Here is a 22719-nt window from a genome sequence, read left to right as displayed (position 1 = left end):
CCCCAAAGCCTGTCCACCATCTACAAGGCACAAGTCAGGAGTGTGATGGGATACTCCCCACTTGCCTGGATGGGGGCAGCTCCAACAACACTCGGGAATCTTGACACCATCCAGGACAAAGCAGCCACTTGATTGGCACCACATCCACAAACATCCCCTCCCTCCCCCACCGACACTCAGTAGTATCAGTGTGTACTATCTACAAGATGCACTGCAGAAATTCATCAAAGATCCTCAGACAGGATCCTTCCAAACCCAATACCACTTCCATCTACTCAAACAGAAATTCTTGGAAATGCTCAGCAGGTCTAGCAGCATCTTTGGAGCGAAATCAGAGACCCTTCCTCAGACCCTGAAATGCTGCCAGATCTGCTGAACCTTTCCAGCAATTTCTGATTTTATTTCTGATTTCCAGCAACTGTAGTTCTTTTGGTTTTTATCATTCCATTTAGAAGGTCAAGGGCAGCAGGTAAATGGGAACACCACCCCTTCCAAGTTCCCTTCCAAGCCACTATATATCGCTGTTCCTTCACTGTCACTGGGTCAGAATCCTGGAATTCCCTCCCTCAGGACATTGTGGGTCAACCCACAGCCACAGACTGCAGTGATTCAAGCTGGCAGCTCACCCCCACCTTCTCAAGGGGGCAACTAGGGACGGGCAATAAATGCTGGGCCCAGCCAGTGAAGCCCACATCCCACAAATAAATTTTTTTAAAGTACTTTTCACTGTACCTCAGTACATGTGATAATAATAAATCAAATTAAATCATACAATAAAACAATCAAACCCAATCATGGATGTACAAGTTGGGAGAACTGGAATGATATGAAATCACTAGGAGATGATATGCATAGTCTCAGCTGCACAAATCACTTGGTTGGTGCCTTATTAGATTGATAAATTGAATACATTTAGAGGGAAAAGGAATAATTCGTGAAGATGATTGACATTTCAAAGAACAAGTGAGGACTGCAGATGCTGGAGATCAGAGCTGAAAATGTGTTGCTGGAAAAGCACAGCAGGTCAGGCAGCATCCAAGGAGCAGGAGAATCGACGTTTCTCCTGAAGAAGGGCTTATGCCTGAAACGTCGATTCTCCTGTTCCTTGGATGCTACCTGACCTGCTGCACTTTTAGAACATAGAACATAGAACATAGAACAATACAGCACAGAACAGGCCCTTCGGCCCACGATGTTGTGCCGAACTTCTAACCTAGATTAAGCACCCATCCATGTACCTATCCAAATGCCGCTTAAAGGTCGCCAATGATTCTGACTCCACCACTCCCACGGGCAGCGCATTCCATGCCCTCACCACTCTCTGGGGAAAGAAACCACCCCTGACATCTCCCCTATACCTTCCACCCTTCACCTTAAATTTATGTCCCCTTGTAACACTCTGTTGTACCTGGGGAAAAAGTTTCTGACTGTCTACTCTATCTATTCCTCTGATCATCTTATAAACCTCTATCAAGTCACCCCTCATCCTTCGCCGTTCCAACGAGAAAAGGCCGAGAACTCTCAGCCTATCCTCGTACGACCTACTCTCCATTCCAGGCAACATCCTGGTAAATCTTCTCTGCACCATCTCCAAAGCTTCCACATCTTTCCTAAAGTGAGGCGACCAGAACTGCACACAGTACTCCAACTGTGGCCTAACCAAAGTCCTGTACAGCTGCAACATCACTTCACGACTCTTGAATTCAATCCCTCTGCTAATGAACGATAATACTCCATTGGCCTTCTTACAAACTCTATCCACCTGAGTGGCAACCTTCAAAGATCTATGTACATAGACCCCAAGATCCCTCTTTTCCTCCACCTGACTAAGAACCCTACCATTAACCCTGTATTCCGCATTCTTATTTGTTCTTCCAAAATGGACAACCTCACACTTGGCAGGGTTGAACTCCATCTGCCACTCCTCAGCCCAGCTCTGCATCATATCTAAGTCCCTCTGCAGCTGACAACAGCCCTCCTCACTGTCCAATACTCCACCTATCTTTGTATCATCTGCAAATTTACTGACCCACCCTTCGACTCCCTCATCTAAGTCATTAATAAAAATTACAAACAGCAGAGGACCCAGAACTGATCCCTGCGGAACTCCACTTGTAACTGGGCTCCAGGCTGAATATTTACCATCTACCACCACTCTCTGCCTTCGACCGGTTAGCCAGTTTTCTATCCAATTGGCCAAATTTCCCTCTATCCCATGCCTCCTGACTTTCCGCATAAGCCTACCATGGGGAACCTTTTCCAGCAACACATTTTTCATTTCAAAGAACAAATCAGGAGTTTGATTTATTATTGCCACAAGTACTGAGATATAGTGAAAAGTGTTATTTTGCTATTTAGGTAGGACAGTACCATACAGTGCTATTTAGGTAGGACAGTACTATTTAGTACAGTGCTATTTAGGTAAGACAGTACCATACAGTGCTATTTAGGTAGGACAGTACCATACAAAGTGCACCTGAGTAACAGAAAGTGTTACAGCTGCAGGGACGGTGCAGAGAGACAAGTCCAAATTGACATTTGAGAGGCCCATTCAAACATCTGATAATAGCAGAGAAGAAGCCCTTCTAGAATCTGTTTGTACATGTATTCAAACTTTTATATCTTCTGCCTGAAGGAAGAGGTTGGAAGAGAATGTAACCAGAGTGGGAGGGGTGTATGGTGATGTTGGTTGCTGTCCTGAGGCAGTGGGAAGTCTAACCAGAGGCAATGGGTGCGAGGCTGGTCTGTATGATGGACTGGGCTGTGTTCACAACTCTCAGTTGCTGTACCAAGCTGTGATGCATCCAGATAGGATGCTTTCTATGATACATCAATAAAAAACTAGTAAGAGGTTATGATATCAGTAAGAAGACCATCATTAGACTGATTCTGGAGTTGACGGGGGTTGCCTTATGAGAAGACTGAGTACAGTGGGATTATATTCATTCGAATTCAGAAGAATGAAGGGGGAATCTTATAGAAACATATAAAATTATGAAGGGAATCGATAAGATAGATGTAGAGAGGATGTTTCCACTGGCAGGTGAAACCAGGACAAGAGGGCATAGCCTCAGGATTACAGGGAGCAGATTTCAGACTGAACTGAGAAGAAACTTCTTCACCTGCTGGGTTGTGAAGTGATGGAATTCTCTGTCCAGGGAAGTGGTTGAGGCGTCCTCAGTAAATGTCTTTGAAGTTAAGATAGATAACTTTTTTGAAGAGTAACGTAATTAAGGGTTCTGGAGAGAGGGTGGGCAAGTGGATCCTGCTCTTCAGATGCTACTTTTGCAGCACCACACTCTTCAACACGAAAAGATCAGCTATGATCTTATTGAATGGCGGAGTAGGCTTGAAGGGTCAGATGGCCTACTCCAGCTCCTAGTTCTTATGGTCTAGCACAGACTCCAAAACAATAACTAACACTAATTTACCAAGCCTTTCCAAACTTCTGACCTCCTTTAACAATGCTTTCATCTCGTCCACATCCCCATCAAAGGCTGCTTCCAACATCCGGGTGCGACGTTTCTGCTCCTCCTGTTTCTGCTTTCGTTCCTTCTGTTCTTTTTCACGTTCTCTCGCTGCTGCCTCTTGCTCTCTCTTCACTAGAGCAACAAAGGCCTAGCAGAAACAGACATAGATTAGGAATTACAACAACAAAGCAATCAAATACTAGCCTTGTAATTCAAAGGAAAATGTAAAATAACCATAATACCATCAAAAACAACAACTTTAAAGTTTCCCTGAAGCTGCCTCAGGAGATTAACATCTGAAGAGTGCCGCACTGACGGAGGGTCAGTGCTGAGGGAGTGCCGCACTGTTGGAGAGTCAGTGCTGAGGGAGTGCCGCACTGTCGGAAGGTCAGTGCTGAGGGAGTGCCGCACTGTCACAGGGTCAGTGCTGAGGGAGTGCCGCACTGTCGGAGGGTCAGTGCTGAGGGAGTGCCGCACTGTCGGCGGGTCAGTGCTGAGGGAGTGCCGCACTGTCGGAAGGTCAGTGCTGAGGGAGTGCCGCACTGTCGGAAGGTCAGTGCTGAGGGAGCGCCGCACTGTCGATGGGTCATTGCCGAGGGAGTGCCGCACTGTCGGAGGGCCAGTGCTGAGGGAGCGCCGCACTGTCGATGGGTCATTGCCGAGGGAGTGCCGCACTGTCGGAAGGTCAGTGCTGAGTGAGCGCCGCACCTTCGGCGGGTTAGTGCTGAGGAAGCGCCGCACTGTCGGAGGGTCAGTGCTGAGGGAGCGCCGCACTGTCGGAGGGTCAGTGCTGAGGGAGCACTGTACTGTCGAAGGGTCAGTGCTGAGGGAGCACTGTACTGTCGGAGGGTCAGTGCTGAGGGAGTACCATACAGTTGGGGGTCAGTGCTGAGGGAGAGCAGCACTGTTGGAGGGTCAGTGCTGGGTGAGTGCGCACTTTTGGAGGGACAGGGCTGAGGGAGTTGCAACTGTTGGAGGGACAGTGCTGAGGGAGTGCCGCATTGTTGGAGGGTCACTGCTGAGGGAGTGGGCACTGTCAAAGGGTCAATGCTGAGGGAGTGGACACAATTGGAGGGTCAGTGCTGAGGGAGTGCCGCACTGTCGGAGGGTCAGTGCTGAGGAAGCGCCGCACTGTCGGAGGGTCAGTGCTGAGGGATCGCTGCACTGTCGGAGGGTCACTGCTGAGGGAGTGGGCACTGTCAAAGGGTCAATGCTGAGGGAGTGGACACAATTGGAGGGTCAGTGCTGAGGGAGTGCTGCACTGTCGGCAGGTCAGTGCTGAGGGAGTGCCGCACTGTCGGGGGGTCAGTGCTGTGGGAGTGCCGCACTGTTGAAGGGTCAGTGCTGAGGGAGTGCCGCACTGTCAGAGAGTCAGTGCTGAGGGATCGCCGCACTGTTGGAGGGTCAGTGCTGAGGGAGTGCTGCACTGTTGGGGGGTCAGTGCTGAGGGATCGCCGCACTGTCGGAGGGTCAGTGCTGAGGGAGTGCCGCACTGTCGGGGGGTCAGTGCTGAGGGATCGCCACACTGTCGGAGGGTCAGTGCTGAGGGAGTGCCGCACTGTCGGGGGGTCAGTGCTGAGGGATCGCCGCACTGTCGGAGGGTCAGTGCTGAGGGATCGCCGCACTGTCAGTGGGTCAGTGCTGTGGGAGTGCCGCACTGTTGAAGGGTCAGTGCTGTGGGAGTGCTGCACTGTCAGTGGGTCAGTGCTGTGTGAGTGCCGCACTGTTGAAGGGTCAGTGCTGTGGGAGTGCCGCACTGTTGGAGCGTCTGTGCTGAGGGAGTGCCGCACTGTCGGAGGGTCAGTGCTGAGGAAGCGTCGCACTGTCGGAGGGTCAGTGCTGAGGGAGTGCCGCACTGTCGGAGGGTCAGTGCTGAGGGAGTGCCGCACTGTCGGAGGGTCAGTGCTGAGCGAGCGCCACACTGTCGGCGGGTCAGTGCTGAGGGATCGCCACATTGTTGGAGGGTCAGTGTTGAGGGAGTGCCACTCTGTCAGAGGCTCCGTGCTGAGGGAGTACCGCACTGTTGGGGGTCAGTGCTGAGGTAGAGCCGTACTGTTGGAGGGTTAGTGCTGTGGGAGCACCGCATTGTCGGTGGGTCAGTGCTGAGGGAGCGTCACACTGTCGGCGGGTCAGTGCTGAATGAACGTTGCACTGTTCTTAGGATCAGACTTAGGATGCGTGGCTTGGAAAAGTAGGCTTCAAGGGAAGGGCGCAATTGATATGTGGAGCTTGTTCAAGGAGCAACTATTGGGTGTCCTTGATAAGTATCTACCTGTCAGGCAGGGAGGAAAGGGTCGTGTGAGGGAGCCGTGGTTTAATAAGGAATTGGAATCCCTTGTTAAAGGGAAGAGGGCGGCCTTTGTAAAGATGAGGCGTGAAGGTTCAATTGGGGCGATTGAGAGTTATAAGGTAGCCCGGAAGGATCTAAAGAGAGAGCTAAGAGCAGCAAGGAGGGGACATGAAAAGTCCTTAGTTGGTAGGATTAGGGAAAACCCAAAGGCTTTCTATAGATATGTCAGGAATAAAAGAATGACTAGGGTAGGAATAGGTCCAGTCAAGGATAGTAATGGGAAGTTGCGTGTGGAGGCTGAAGAGATTGGGGAGGCACTGAATGAATACTTTTCATCAGTATTCACTCAGGAACAGGACATTGTTGCCGATGTGAATACTGAGTCACAATTAATTAGAATGGATGGCTTTGAGGTATGTAGGGAAGAGGTGTTGGAAATTCTGGAAAGGGTGAAAATAGATAAGTCCCCTGGGCCTGATGGCATTTATCCTAGGATTCTCTGGGAAGCAACGGAGGAGATTGTAGAGCCATTGGCCTTGATTTTTATGTCCTCGTTGTCTACAGGAATAGTGCCAGAAGACTGGAGGATAGCAAATGTAGTTCCCTTGTTCAAGAAGGGGAGTAGGGGTAACCCTAGTAACTATAGGCCGGTGAGTCTCACTTCTGTTGTGGGCAAAGTCTTAGAGAGAATTGTAAGGGATAGGATTTATTAACATCTGGATAGGAATAATGTGATCAAGGATAGTCAGCATGGTTTTGTGAAGGGCAGGTCGTGCCTCACAAACCTTATTGAATTCTTTGAGAAGGTGACTAAGGAGGTGGACGAGGGTAAAGCGGTAGATGTGGTGTATATGGATTTTAGTAAGGAGTTTGATGAGGTTCCTCATGGTAGGCTACTGCAGAAAATACGGAGGTATGGCATTGAGGGTGAGTTGGAGGTTTGGATTAGGAATTGGCTGGCTGGAAGAAGACAGAGGGTAGTAGTTGATGGTATAGGTTCATCTTGGAGTGCAGTTACTAGCGGTGTTCCGCAAGGATCTGTTTTGGGACCATTGCTGTTTGTCATTTTTATAAATGACCTGGAGGAAGGGCTAGAAGGTTGGGTGAGCAAGTTTGCGGATGATACGAAAGTCGGAGGAGTTGTAGACAGTGAGGAAGGATGTGGCAGGTTACAGCGGGATATAGATAAGCTGCAGAGCTGGGCAGAAAGGTGGCAAATGGAGTTCAATGTAGCTAAGTGTGAAGTGATTCACTTTGGTAAGAGTAACAAAAAGATGGATTACTGGGCTAATGGTAGACTACTTGGTAGTGTGGAAGAGCAGAGGGATCTTGGTGTCCATGTACACAGATCTCTGAAAGTTGCCACCCAGGTAAATAGTACGGTGAAGAAGGCATATGGCGTACTGGCTTTTATTGGTAGAGGAATTGAGTTCCGGAGTCCTGAGGTCATGCTGCAGTTGTATAAGACTCTGGTGCGGCCGCATCTGGAGTATTGTGTGTAGTTTTGGTCGCCATATTATAGGAAGGATGTGGAGGCACTGGAACGGGTACAGAGGAGGTTTACCAGGATGTTGCCTGGTATGGTAGGAAGATCGTATGAGGAAAGGCTGAGGCACTTGGGACTGTTTTCATTGGAGAAAAGAAGGTTTAGGGGTGACCTGATAGAGGTGTACAAGATGATTAGGGGTTTAGATAGGGTTGACAGTGAGAACCTTTTTCCACGTATGGAGTCAGCTATTACGAGGGGGCATAGCTTTAAATTAAGGGGTGGTAGGTATAGGACAGATGTTCGGGGTAGATTCTTTACTCAGCAAGTCGTGAGTTCATGGAATGCCCTGCCAGTAGCAGTGGTGGACTCTCCCTCTTTATGGGCATTTAAACGGGCATTGGATAGGCATATGGAGGATAGTGGGTTAGTGTAGGTTAGGTGGGCTTGGATCGGCGCAACATCGAGGGCCAAAGGGCCTGTACTGCGCTGTATTTTTCTATGTTTTTCTATGTTCGATGTTGGCGGGTCAGTGCTAAGGGAGTGCTGCACTGTCCGAGGGATGGTGCTGAGGGACCGTCGTACTGTCCGAGAGTCAGTGCTGAGGGAACATAGAACATAGAACATAGAACATAGAACAATACAGCACAGAACAGGCCCTTCGGCCCACGATGTTGTGCCGAACTTCTATCCTAGATTAAGCACCCATCCATGTACCTATCCAAATGCCGCTTAAAGCTCGCCAATGAATCTGACTCTACCACTCCCACGGGCAGCGCATTCCATGCCCCCACCACTCTCTGGGTGAAGAACCCACCCCTGACATCTCCCCTATACCTTCCACCCTTCACCTTAAATTTATGTCCCCTTGTAACACTCTGTTGTACCCGGGGAAAAAGTTTCTGACTGTCTACTCTATCTATTCCTCTGATCATCTTATAAACCTCTATCAAGTCACCCCTCATCCTTCGCCGTTCCAACGAGAAAAGGCCGAGAACTCTCAACCTATCCTCGTATGACCTACTCTCCATTCCAGGCAACATCCTGGTAAATCTTCTCTGCACCCTCTCCAAAGCTTCCACATCTTTCCTAAAGTGAGGCGACCAGAACTGCACACAGTACTCCAAATGTGGCCTAACCAAAGTCCTGTACAGCTGCAACATCACCTCACGACTCTTGAATTCAATCCCTCTGCTAATGAACGATAATACTCCATAGGCCTTCTTACAAACTCTATCCACCTGAGTGGCAACCTTCAAAGATCTATGTACATAGACCCCAAGATCCCTCTGTTCCTCCACCTGACCAAGAACCCTACCATTAACCCTGTATTCCGCATTCTTATTTGTTCTTCCAAAATGGACAACTTCACACTTGGCAGGGTTGAACTCCATCTGCCACTCCTCAGCCCAGCTCTGCATCATATCTAAGTCCCTCTGCAGCCGACAACAGCCCTCCTCACTGTCCACAACTCCGCCTATCTTTGTATCATCTGCAAATTTACTGACCCACCCTTCGACTCCCTCATCTAAGTCATTAATAAAAATTACAAACAGCAGAGGACCCAGAACTGATCCCTGCGGAACTCCACTTGTAACTGGACTCCATGCTGAATATTTACCATCTACCACCACTCTCTGACTTCGACCGGTTAGCCAGTTTTCTATCCAATTGGCCAAATTTCCCTCTATCCCATGCCTCCTGACTTTCCGCATAAGCCTACCATGGGGAACCTTATCAAATGCCTTACTAAAATCCATGTACACTACATTGCACTGTTGCACTGTTGCACTGTTGGCAGGTCAGTGCTAAGGGAGCACTGTACTATCGGTGGGTCAGTGCTGAGGGAGTGCTGCATTGTCAGAGGGTCAGTGTTGAGGGAGTGCTACATTGTCGGAGGGTCTGTGCTGAGGGAGTGCCGCACTATCAGAGGGTCAGTGCTGAGGGATCGCCACACTGTCAGTGTCAGTGCTGAGGGAGTGCCTCACTGTCAGAGGCTCAGTGCTGAAGGAGTAACACACAGTTGGGGGTCAGTGCTGAGGGAGTGCCGCACTGTCGGAGGGTCAGTGCTAAGGGAGCGCTGCATTGTCGGAGGGTCAGTGCTGAGGGAGCACCGCACTTTGATGCGTCATTGCCGAGGGAGTGGCGCACTGTCGGAGGGTCAGTGCTGAGGGAGCACCGCACTGTCGGCGGGTCAGTGCTGAGGAAGCGCCGCACTGTCCGAGGGTCAGTGCTGAGGGAGCGCTGCACTGTCAGAGGGTCAGTGCTGAGGGAGTGCCGCACTGTCAGAGGGTCAGTGCTGAGGGACCGCCGCACTGTCGAAGGGCCAGTGCTGAGGGAGCACTGTATTGTCGGAGGGTCAGTGCTAAGGGAGCGCTGCATTGTCGGAGGGTCAGTGCTGAGGGAGCACCGCACTTTGATGCGTCATTGCCGAGGGAGTGGCGCACTGTCGGAGGGTCAGTGCTGAGGGAGTGGGCCCTGTCGGAGGATCAGTGCTGAGGGAGTCCCGCACTGTTGGAGGGTCAGTGCTGAGGAAGTGCCACACTGTCGGAGGGTCAGTGCTGAGGGAGTCCCGCACTGTTGGAGGGTCAGTGCTGAGGGATTGCCACACTATCGGAGGATCAGTGCTCTGGGAGTGCCGCACTGTCGGAGGGTCAGTGCTGTGGGAGTGCCGCACCGTCGGATGGTCAGTGCTGAGGGAACGTTGCATTGTCGGAGGGTCAGTGCTAAGGGAGCGCTGCACTGTCGGAGGGTCAGTGCTGAGGGACCACCGCACTGTCGAAGGGCCAGTGCTGAGGGGGTGCTGCACTGTCGGAGGGTCAGTGCTGAGGGGGTGCCGCACTGTTGGAGGGTCAGTGCTGAGGGAGTGGGCCCTGTCGGAGGGTCAGTGCTGAGGGAGTGCCGCACTGTTGGAGGGTCAGTGCTGAGGGAGTGGGCCCTGTCGGAGGGTCAGTGCTGAGGGAGTGGGCCCTGTCGGAGGGTCAGTGCTGAGGGAGTGGGCCCTGTCGGAGGGTCAGTGCTGAGGGAGTGCCGAACTGTCGGAGGGTCAGTGCTGAGTGAGTTCCGCACTGTCAGAGGGTCAGTGCTGTGGGAGTGCCACACTGTTGGAGGGTCAGTGCTGAGGGAGTGCCGCACTGTCAGAGTGTCAGTGCTGAGGGAGTGCCGCACTGTCAGAGGTTCAGTGCTGTGGGAGTCCCGCATTGTCGGTGGGTTAGTGCTGAGGTTTCGCCACACTGTCGGAGGGTCTGTGCTGAGGGAGTGCCGCACTGTTGGAGGGTCAGTGCTGAGGGAGTGCCGCACTGTTGGAGGGTCAGTGCTGAGGGAGTGCCGCACTGTTGGAGGGTCAGTGCTGAGGGAGTGCCGCACTGTTGGAGGGTCAGTGCTGAGGGTGTGCTCTATTCCTGCTGAAGGGCTTTTGCCTGAAACGTCGATTTTCCTGCTCCTCAGATGCTGCCTGAATTCCTTTTTAAACAGTAGTTCACATTTGCTAGCCTCCAATTCACCAGGAACTGTTCCAGACTCTATACAATCTTGAAAGCTGACCATCAAATTGCCCACAAGGTCACTTCCTTAAGTACGCTGTTACACAGATTTTCAGGCTGTGGGGATTGCTCATTCCTGATAAAGGGCTCCTGCCCAAAACGTCGATTTTCGTGCTCCTCGGATGCTGCCTGACCTGATGTGCTTTTCCAGCACCACTCTAATCTGATCTTTGCTCTCCAGCATCGGCGGTCCTCACTTTTGCTCAGGATTTAATCCAATCAATATTCAGAAAGCCATTACTCTATTAATATTGATTTCCTTTAGTTTCCACCCTCTCTCTTGACCCCTGGTTCTCGAATATTTTTGGGAAATTATTTGTGTCCTCCTTTGTGAATCCAGAGCTACGATATTTTTTAGTCGAACAGGTCTGGTGTGGAGAGTAAGTAGAGTGAATGGGTGACCTTTCAGTGACCCTTTAGGGCTCAAAATGTTAACTGTGCCCACAGATGCTGCCAAATCAGATGAGTTTTTCCACCAATCAGTATTTTCTTGTCAGATTTTCTGCATCTATAGCTCTTTGTTTTATTTTTTTAATTGGTCAGCTCCCACTTTGTTGCCCACTATAACTTCCCATGTTTCTGACTGTAATTTGTTATACTAACCGCTTCCTCTACATATACCTATATAAACTTTGACAATCAGTTTCCATGTTCCCTGCAAACTTAGTTCTGGATTAGTGGTGCTGGAAGAGCACAGCAGTTCAGGCAGCATCCATGTAGCTTTGAAATCGACGTTTCGGGCAAAAGCCCTAACTTTTATTCCTGATGAAGGGCTTTTGCCCGAAACGTCGATTTCGAAGCTACTTGGATGCTGCCTGAACTGCTGTGCTCTTCTAGCACCACTAATCCAGAATCTGGTTTCCAGCATCTGCAGTCATTGTTTTTACCTGCAAACTTAGTGTCAGGCTCCATTTTCACCCTCAATCATAAAATCATAAGCAATGGCAGCAGGATTGGGTTATCTGGCCCCACTGATCTTTTTATGGACTCAGCTCCATTTACCCACCCTTTCACCATAACCTTTACAGTTCAAAATTTTTGCCTTAAAAAACATTCAATGAGGTAGTCTCAAGTGCTTCACTGGGCAGGGAATTCCACAGATTCACAATCCTTTGGGTAAAGAAGTTCCTCGTCAGTTCAGTCCTAAATCTGTTCCCCCTTGTTCTGGTTTCACCCACCAGTGGAAACAACCTCCCTGTTTCTATCTTATCAATCCCCTCCATAATTTTGTATGTTTCTATAAGATCCCCCCCCCCCCCCCCCCCCATTCTTCTAAATTCCAGTGAGTACAGTCCCAGTCTACTCAATCTCTCCTAAGACACTCCTCCCAATTCCGGAAACAACCTGATGAACCTCCTCTGTAGACTCTCTAATGCCAGAATATCCTTCCTCAAGTAAGGAGACTAAAACTGTACACAATACTCCAGGTGTGGCCTCACCAGCACCCTGTACACAGCTACATCATAACCTCCCTGGTTTTAAACTGCAATCCTCTAGCAATGAAGGACACTATTCCATTTGCCTTCTTAATTACCTGCTGCACCTGCAAACCAACCTCTTGAGATTCATGCACAAGGACACCCAGGTCTCTCTGCACAACAGCATGCTGCAATTTTCCAATCAATCAATCAATCCCTTTAATTTAAACTGTTTCCAATCCTCCGACCTGCTGCCTTTTTTGGCCAGTTTCTGTGCCTCTTCTTTGGATCTAACATTATTCTTAATTCCCCTTGTTAGTCATAGCTGGGCCAGCTTTCCTGTTTTCTTTTCCAGGCAGACAGGAATGAACAAGGATGTGAACGGGTGCCTGGGTGAACATGACTGCTTGCTCTATTGTGGTTCTCCTACCTCTCTCTGAAGTTGCTCCATTAATTCCTCATAGTTCTCCCTCGCTGTGATACGTTTGATCCTTTCCTTCCTTGCAAGATACTGACGGCATGCACACTGAATGATGATGGCAGACCTCTCTGTGGAAAAACAGAAATTACACGCTGTCCACATGGAGACCACCCCAGAATGAAAGACCAGAAGGTTTATTTGACTGAAATGTGCTGATGCACCCATTTAATTCCATGTTACCCTAAAACTGACTTCCAATTCCAACTGGACAGCAACAACTAGACACAACGAGTACCTTCTGAGCACAGTAGGAAGCATGTCACTCGCAGAACCAGAGCTCAACACATGCAGTATGAAAGGAGGAAGTGTACAAATACATCACTCCCTCAATATTATCCTCAGACTTGTCTAAATTCTCTGCTCAAACTTTGTTTTTAAGTTTGACTCCACACTTTGTGCATTATAGATTAGAAATATAAACCAAAGGACAAGGAAACAGATACGTGCCCAACTTTACAGAAAATGAGACAGGGAATCACCCAGAGTTCTGCATGGTCTCTTCATTATGGTAATAAAGTGTGCTTTTATTTTCATGATTTATCTATCAAAAATCTCAGATAATGTATTTGACATTACCCTTGAAGGAATTACCTGCTCCTTGTTTCGATGTGCTAAACTGAGCTACAGACTTCTCAACATGATGACATGAATTACATGAGCTATATCACAGACCACTCAGTAAATCACAGCCTTATTTGAAGAAGGTCCTGTTCACCGATCACCTCCACAGTCAGTAACCCACACTGGTCTTGTTCGTTAGCTATACTGATACTGCAGGGTGGCAAAGACCATGCTCTTCACTCAGGACAGGGTTCTGACTGGCATGCACAGTGCAGGAGGGAAAACCTGCTTACTGAGTGAGACCTTAAGAAATAAGAAGGTTATAGACAAAATAACTGCAGACGCTGAAATCCAAAGAAGACAAGCAAGAGGCTGGGGGAACACAGCAACACAGGCAGCATCAGGAGGGAGAGGGACACAGCAAGGCAGGCAGTATCAGGAGGGAGAGGGACACAGCAAGGCAGGCAGTATCAGGAGGGAGGGGGACACAGCAAGGCAGGCAGTATCAGGAGGGAGAGGGACACAGCAAGGCAGGCAGTATCAGGAGGGAGGGGGACACAGCAAGGCAGGCAGCATCAGGAGGGAGAGGAACACAGCAAGGCAGGCAGTATCAGGAGGCTGGGGGATGCTGCCTGCCTTGCTGTGTCCCCCTCCCTCCTGATACTGCCTGCCTTGCTGTGTCCCCCTCCCTCCTGACACTGCCTGCCTTGCTGTGTCCCCCTCCCTCCTGATACTGCCTGCCTTGCTGTGTCCCCCTCCCTCCTGATACTGCCTGCCTTGCTGTGTCCCCCTCCCTCCTGACACTGCCTGCCTTGCTGTGTTCCCCTCCCTCCTGATACTGCCTGCCTTGCTGTGTCCCTCTCCCTCCTGATACTGCCTGCCTTGCTGTGTCCCTCTCCCTCCTGATACTGCCTGCCTTGCTGTGTCCCTCTCACTCTCGATGCTGCCTGCCTTGCTGTGTCCCCCTCCCTCCTGACACTGCCTGCCTTGCTGTGTCCCTCTCCCTCCTGATGCTGCCTGCCTTGCTGTGTCCCCCTCCCCTCCTGATGCTGCCTGCCTTGCTGTGTTCCCCCTCCCTCCTGATGCTGCCTGCCTTGCTGTGTCCCTCTCCCTCCTGATGCTGCCTGCCTTGCTGTGTTCTCCTCCCTCCTGATGCTGCCTGCCTTGCTGTGTCCCCCTCCCTCCTGATACTGCCTGCCTTGCTGTGTTCTTCCAGCCTCCTGATTATTTATGAAGAAATAAGAAGGCCTTCAGTGTTGAGCATCTTGCAGAAGTGTCACTCTATTTAATTCCAAGTCCAGCTCTATATTTTTATCTCCCCTGTATCACAACTCTTGAGAGATTGCTAGTGGGCCTCTCCTTCAAAAACCTGTAGTTTTTTGTAACAATTTGGATAGTACTGGGCGATTTTCAAACTCACCAAAAATCAGTTTAGTGTCATCATGTTGAAGTGAGTCTGGAATCACATAAAGCTCCAGACTGGGTGAGAGTTCACAGGATCATTCGAGATGAGGATGTCTGGTTATGTGGATAAATTGGAGTAGGTGTTCTCCGGAGGGAAAAGTTTGAATAGATTTGATGGACATATTCAGACGGGTTCATATCCACGGAGGAGGGGAAACTGTTCCCATTGCATAAGGATCGAGGACCAGAAGACACACATTGAAAAGAAACAATGATGACATGAGGAAAACATAGTTCACACAGCAAGGGGTTAGGATCAGGAGTGCAGTACCTGAGGATGTTTAGATTAGTTTCCCTACAGTGTGGAAACAGGCCCTTTGGCCCAACAAATCCACACCGACCCTCCAAGACCCATTCCCCTAACTAATGCACCTAACACTACAGGCAATTGAGCTTGGCCAATTCACCGAACCTGCACATGTTTGGATTCTGGGAGGAAACCGGAGCACCCGGACCAAACCCACGCAGACACGGGGAGAATGTGCAAACTCCACACAGACAGTCGCCTGAGGCTGGAATCGAACCTGGGACCCTGGTGCTGTGAGGCAGCAGTGCTAATCATTGAGCCACTGTGCAGCCTCTAAATGTGGTGGAGAAAGAGGCAAGTGTGCCATCCAAGAGGAAACTGATGTATTATCTGAAGAGGAAATGTTTGCAGGGTTATGGGGAAAAGGTAAGTGAGTGGCCCCAGGTGAATTTCTCTTGTAAAGAAGCAGCATGGATCCTGATGGGACAGAATGGCATCCTTCTCTATTGTAACTATTCTTTAATTCCATGAGGAGGAGGTCATTCAGACCATCCTGCTGTGCCCGCTCTTTAATGAGCTAATCAATTCATCCTCTCCCCAGCATCTATCTTATTCCTCTTTGACAGCTATTAGTGAACTTGTTCCTATTATCTTTTCGAGCAACACATTCCCACTTAACACAATTTACTGCATTGCACTATTGGCTCTGAGTCTTTTGTTAATTATCTGAAGTCTATGTCCTCTGGTTAGCAATCCTTCTGTTGCTGGTGGGTTATAATTATTACAAGTACCAAAACTCTTCATGATGATGAATATCCATATCGCCAGTTTATCTCAAGTTCCACATCCCTAGTACCATGATGCACTTTGACAAAAACCTCACCATCCTTTGGAAACTGCTTATCCCAGAATAATAACACAATTAGGCCCCATCCAATGTTTTGTAACGATTTAAAATGAGTTCCCTGCTTTCTGTGCAAAATGCCTCTCACTGGAAGGTCCCATATGTTTTCTCAACAGCATTCTAAACGGGTTCAGCTTCCTTCAAAGACTTCTATATAGTTACAGCCAGATTTCAAAACGGACATTGATAACGTTTTGCCAGGTAAAGAGGAATAACGGTGATGAAACCAAGACAAGTCGATAGGTACAGAAAAAAACATTATCTAATTGAGTTGTTGAATAGAGTTGATGGTCTGCATGGCCTCCTGTTGCTATGTTCTGAAGGTGGTCGCTGAGCTAAATGTGAGTGCATTCTCCAAAGGAACAGAAGTTGTACTAATCAGCTCAACATCTCTCTCATCTGTGACACTGTCATAGAAACAGATGTGTTGCTGAACACAGAGACCTTGGAGTGCAGGTTCATAGCTCCTTGAAAGTGGAGTCACAGGTAGATAGGATAGTGAAGAAGGCGTTTGGTATGCTTTCCTTTATTGGTCAGAGTATTGAGTACAGGAGTTGGGAGGTCATATTGCAGCTGTACAGGACATTGGTTAGGCCACTGTTGGAATATTGTGTGTTATTCTGGTCTCCTTCCTAGTGGAAGGATGTTGTGAAACTTGGATGGGTACAGGAATAATTTACAAGGATGTTACGAGGGTTGGAGGGTTTGAGCTATAGGGAGAGGCTGAACAGGCTGGGGCTGTTTTCCCCAGAGCATCGGAGGCTGAGGGGTGACCTTATAGAGGTTATAAAATCATGAGAAGCATGGATAGGACAAACAGACAAGGTCTTTTCCCTGGAGTGGGGGGAGTCCAGAACTAGAGGGCATAGGTTTAGGGTGAGAGGGGAAAGATATAAAGGGACCTAAGGGGCAACTTTTTCACGTTGAGGGTGATATGTGTATGGAATGAGCTACCAGAGGAAGTCACAGAGTCATAGATTCATAGAGATGTACAGCACAGAAACACACCCTTCGGTCCAACCCGTCCATACCAACCAGATATCCCAACCCAATCTAGTCCCACCTGCCAGCACCCGGCCCATATCCCTCCAAACCCTTCCTATTCATATACCCATCCAAATGCCTTTTAAATGTTGCAATTGTACCAGCCTCCATCACATCCTCTGGCAGCTCATTCCATACACGTAACACCCTCTGTGTGAAAAAGTTGCCCCTTAGGTCTCTTTTATACCTTTCCCCTCTCACCCTAAACCTTTGCCCTCTAGTTCTGGACTCCCCGACCCCAGGGAAAAGACTTTGTCTTTTTATCCTATCCATGCCCCTCATGATTTTATAAACCTCGATAAGGTCACCCCTCAGCCTCTGACGCTCCAGGGAAAACAGCCCCAGCCTGTTCAGCCTCTCCCTATAGCTCAAATCCTCTACCCCTGGTCCCACGCTCCTCTCTGACCTATCACCTCCATCCCCACCCCCACTCACCTAGTGTACACTATACTACTTTCTCCCCAGCCCCACCCCCCCACCCATTTATCTCTCCACCCTGGAGTCTCCCTGCCTCCATTCCTGATGAAGGGCTTTTGCCCGAAACGTTGATTTTCCTGCTCCTCGGATGCTGCCTGACCTGCTGTGTTTTTCCAGCACCACTCTGATCTAAACGCTGGTTTCCAGCATCTGCAGTCCTCACATTTGCCATGGGAAATGCAAGGTTACAGGGGTAGGGTAGAGGGGTTGGTCTGGGTGGGATCCCCTTTGGAGGGTCTGAGTTGACTTGATGGGCCGAATGACCAGCTTCCAGGTTGTAGAGATTCTATTAAAAAGATAACTATTTGAAGAGATGCATGGATCGATAAGTATGGAGAGATATGGATCAAATGGAGGAAATTTGTCGAGTTTAATTGTGAAAACTGGGTAGCCTGTTTCCATGCTGTAAACCCCTTTGAATCTCGCATTCCTTGGGTCTCTGGATTAACAGTACAGTGATGATACCATCACCTCTCCCTTATTATGTAGGGCACAAAGAAAACAGGTTTGTCAAGGATGAAATGACGTTATCACTCAATCAACAAGAATACTGTCATTATGTAAATTCATAACATTCCTATAAACATCAGTTTGGGAGTCTGAGTGGAAAGTTCTGTATCAGTGATTGTCAAGTCTGGGAGGCTGGTATTGAAAGCTGGGGTAGTTATATATAGAAGGCCAAGTATGAGGAAGAATGCATTCTGTGACTGCTAAATATGTAAAGCAGGGTTCAGTACTGATAGCACATTACACTAGTTCCTTTCAATTAAGTACAGGTTTTACAAGTTTAGCACTGCATGGAATTGCAAACACACTCATCACAGATAAGGATGAGTCATGATGCAGGGGAAGGGCAAACCTGGATTCCTTACCAAGCAACAAACATCTCCAAAACACTCCGTCTCGCTCCTCATCCACAACCTCACACAATGTGCAGCTTCACAAATGGTAGCTCACTGAGACAGCTGCCAATGAGCAACACTGTACCCTCCATAAACAGGAGGCCATGCGAACCACATATGCCCTTTTATTATTTTGGACATAATTCCCTTCACTTTGTGCTGTGTGACCTACATTGATTCCTGAATCTACTTTAAAATTCTTATGTGCACATCTAATTCCTTTCATCATCTTGCCTCTCTTGATCTCTCCAGCCTCCTCTAACTAGCTAGCGTGAGCTTTGCAATCATCTGATCTAGGGCGACACAGTGGCTCAGTGGTTAGCCAGGGGCCTAGTTTCGATTCCAGCCTTGGGCGACTGTCTGTGTGGAGTTTGCACATTCTCCCCGTGTCTGCATGGCCATGCTAAATTGCCCATAGGGTTAGGTGCATTAGTCGGAGGGAAGTGAGCCTGGATGGGTTACTTTTCGGAGGGTTGGTGTGGACTGGTTGAGCCGAAGAGTCTGTTTCCACACTGTAGGGAATCTAATTTAATACAAGCTTCTCTGATACAATTACTCCATCACTTCATAAAACAGGGTGGCATGGTGGCCCAGTAAGATTAGATTTCCTACAGAATGGAAACAGGTCTTTTGGCCCAACAAATCCACATCAACCCTCTGAAGACTAACCAGTCCCCTATCCTTTATTTACCCCTGACTAATGCATCTAACACTAGGGGCAATTTTAGAATGGCCAATTCACCTGACCTGCACATCTTTGGATTGTTGGAGGAAACCGGAGCACCCGGAGGAAACCCACACAGATACAGGGAGAATGTGCAACTCCACACAGACAGTCGCCTGAGGCAGGAATCGAACCTAGATCTCTGGCACTGTGAGGCAGCAGCACCAACCACTGAGCCACCATGCCATAGTTAGTACTCACAGTGCTAGGGATCCAGGTTCGATTCCAACTGTGGGCGACTGTCTATGTGGAGTTTGCACATTCTCCCCGTGTCTGCGTGGGTTTCCTCTGGGTGCTCTGGTATTTTTTCCCACAATCCAAAGATGTGCAGGTTAGGTGAATTGGCCATGCTAAATTGCCCACAGTGTTCAGGGATGTGTAGGCTAGGTGCATTAGTCAGGGGTAAATATAGGGTAGGGGAATGGGTCAGTCTTTGGAGATTTGGTGTAGACTTGTTGGGCCAAAGGGCCTGTTTCCACACTGTAGGGATTCTATGATATAGCAGCAGAATTAGGCCATTCGGCCCATTGAGTCTGCTCCATCATTTGATTGTGTCTGATATACTCCTCGTCTCAACTTTCCTGCCTTCTCCCCATAACCCTGTAACCCATTAGCAATTAAAACTCTGTCTTACTCCCCCTTAAATGTACTCACTGTCCCAGCACCCACTGCCCTTTGGGGGAGCGAGTCCCATAGATTCACAACCCTTTGGGAGAAGTCGTTTCTCCTCAACTCGGTGTTAAATTTGCTTCCCTTTATCCTCTCGTCCCAGAATGCCCCACTAGAGGAAGCATCTGCTCCATTTCTATTTTATCTACACCTTTTATCATATTGAATACCTTAATTTGATCTCCCCACATTCTTCTAAATTCCAGAGAGTATAGGCCTGAACTGTTCAATCTCTCTTCATGTGGTAAACCCCCCACCTCTGGGATCAACCTGGTGACCCTCCTCAGAACTGCCTCCAATGCCACTACATCTTTCCTCAAATAAGGGACCAAAACTGTGCACAGTACTCCAGTTGTGGTCTCACCAATGCCTTGTATAGCTGCAACAAAACCTCTGTATCTTTATATTCTATTCCTTTAGCTATAAAAGCGAAAGTTCCATTCACTTTCTTTATTATCTACTGTAACTGCAAAAAAATCCATCTATCCTGACTCTCTAACACTCTCCAATGGATCCCCAGTCTCTGCCACCTCTTCCTTTAATACCCTAGGATGTAGGCCATCAGGCCCAGACGAGCTGTCTATCTTCAACCCTAACAGCTTGCTGAGTACCTTTTCCCTCTCTATATTGATTGTCCTAAGTCGTACCCTTCCTATTGCCTCTGACCTGCCTATTCCAACAGGAATGGTACTATTGTCCTCCACTATCAAGACTGAGGCAAAGTGTTGATTCAGCATCTCTGCCATCTCAGTGTTCCCCAATATTAACTCTCTAGCTTCATCTTCCAGTGGGACCAATATTTATATGAGCAACTCTCTTCCCTTTTATATACCTATAGAAGCTTTTGATATCCTTTTTGGTATTTTGTGTTAGTTTTCTTTCATCATTTACCTTATCTCTTTTATTAATTTATTTAGTATCCCTTTGTTTATGTTTGAAAGTTTCCCAAACCTCTCGCTTGCCACTGCCCTTTGCAATACCGTACACCTTAGTGTTTGTCTTTATGTTGTCCTTGACCTCCTTGTTTAGCCTTTTCTTTTACTCCCACCCCCACCCCCTTACTATCTTTCTTTCTCACTGGGATATATTTTAGTTGTGAGGAATTGAGAAGCTCCTTAAACATCTGCCACTGCACATCTGCTGACTTACCATTTAGCCTTCCTGCCCAATCTACGCCGGCCAAACCTGTCCTCATTCCTATATAATTTCCTTTGCTTAATTCCAGGACACTACTGTGGCACTCCACTCTCTCACCCCCAAACTGGATTTTGAATTTTATCATATAATGGTCAGTACTCCCTAGAGGATCCTTAACTTTGATGTAATCAGTTAATCTCTCCTTATTACTCCCAGAGTAGCCTGGGTGGTTCCATAATATACTGCTTCAAGAAACAATCTTTAATACATTTAATGAAATCTGAATGCGGGCTACCCTTGCCAATTTGATTTCCAATCTATATACATGTAAAAATCATCCATGATTATTGCCATACCTTTCATAGACTCATAAAGTCATAGGGACGTACAGCATGGACTCAGACTTTTCGGTCCAACCCGTCCATGCCAACCAGATGTCCCAACCCAATCTAGTCACACCTGCCAGCACCCGGCCCATATCCCTCCAAACCCTTCCTATTCATATACCCATCCAAATGCCTTTTAAATGTTGCAATTGTACCAGCCTCCACCACTTCCTCTGGCAGCTCATTCCACACACGTACCACCCTCTGCGTGAAAAAGTTGCCCCTTACGTCCCTTTTATATCTTTCCCCTCTCACCCTAAACCTATGCCCTCTAGTTCTGGACTCCCTGACCCCAGGGAAAAGACTTTGCCTATTTACCCTATCCATGCCCCTCATAATTTTGTAAACCTCTATAAGGTCACCCCTCAGCCTCCGATGCTCCAGGGAAAATAGCCCCAGCCTGTTCAGCCTCTCCCTGTAGCTCAAATCCTCCAAGCATGGCAACATCCTTGTAAATCTTTTCTGAACCCTTTCAAGTTTCACAACATCTTTCTGATATGAAGGAGACCAGAACTGTTCACAATATTCCAACAGTGGCCTAACCAATGTCCTGTACAGCCACAACATGACCTCCCAACTCCCGTACTCAATACTCTGACCAATAAAGAAAAGCATACCAAACACCTTCTTCACTATCCTATCTACCTGCGATGCCACTTTCAAGGAGCTATGAACCAGCACTCCAAGGTCTCTTTGTTCAGCAACACTCCCTAGGATCTTACCATTAAGTGTATAAGTTCAGCTAAGATTTGCTTTCCCAAAATGCAATACCTCACATTTATCTGAATTAAACTCCATCTGCCACTTCTCAGCCCATTGGCACATCTTGCAAGCCTCTACTATTTCCTGGTTTATACAGTACCCCACTGCAGAACTACTGGTTGGAGAATCTGTAGGTTACTCCTACCAGGTACTTCTTTCCTTTGCTTTTTCCCATTTCTACCCACACTGATTCCATGTCTTGATCTCCTGTGCTTACGTCATTTCTCAAGACAGCACTGATCTCTTCCTTCACCAGCAAGATCACACCACCTCCTTTTCTTTTCAGTCTATCTCTCTGAAATGCTGAGTACCCCTGGATATTCAATACCCAGACCTGAGGAATTGAATATCCGATTTTCATGGTGGACGACAATTCCCATTGAAATGGGAAAGTCAGGAGCAATAGAAAGGGTAGAATTTAGAATTCTTCAGCTCTCAGAAAAGATCACTCAACTCGAAACATTAACTCTGATTTCTCTCCAGATGCTGCCAGACCTGCTGAGCTTTTCCAGCAGTTTGTATTTTTGTCCCATCACTTGCAGCACTCAGCTGCCTAGGCACAAGACTCTAGAATTTTCTCCCAGTGCTCTTCTGTCATAATTTCCTACTCAACATCCTTAAAAACTATCTCTTTACAAAAGTTTTTTTGTCATTGCCTTGTACTATCCTTCTGATAGTTTTAAAATATTTTTGTACATCATTTGTGCTTACAAAATGCCTTGTGGAACGTTACTGTGCCAAAGACGCTTTACAAT

The 22719-nt window shown here is 48.1% G+C and overlaps 1 protein-coding gene across 10 annotated transcripts in view; it reads right to left on the bottom strand.

Moving 5' to 3' along the window:
* Nucleotides 1–22719, bottom strand: part of LOC140480929 (IQ motif and ankyrin repeat domain-containing protein 1-like) — a 343897-nt gene that overhangs the window by 98196 nt on the left and 222982 nt on the right. For all 10 annotated transcript variants that reach the window (XM_072576526.1, XM_072576521.1, XM_072576525.1 and 7 more), the window contains 2 exons: nt 12637–12755; nt 3454–3618 (listed from right to left, as the gene is read on the bottom strand). In XM_072576526.1, coding sequence (XP_072432627.1) covers nt 3454–3618; nt 12637–12657 — 186 coding nt within the window. In that variant the 5' untranslated portion in view covers nt 12658–12755. The remainder of the gene's footprint in view (nt 1–3453; nt 3619–12636; nt 12756–22719) is intronic.

The sequence above is a fragment of the Chiloscyllium punctatum genome, chromosome 8, assembly GCF_047496795.1.
Source record: "Chiloscyllium punctatum isolate Juve2018m chromosome 8, sChiPun1.3, whole genome shotgun sequence".
NCBI lineage: Eukaryota > Metazoa > Chordata > Chondrichthyes > Orectolobiformes > Hemiscylliidae > Chiloscyllium > Chiloscyllium punctatum.
The sequence above is the reverse complement of the archived record's forward strand: the minus strand, read 5'-3'. Positions and strand labels throughout refer to the sequence as shown.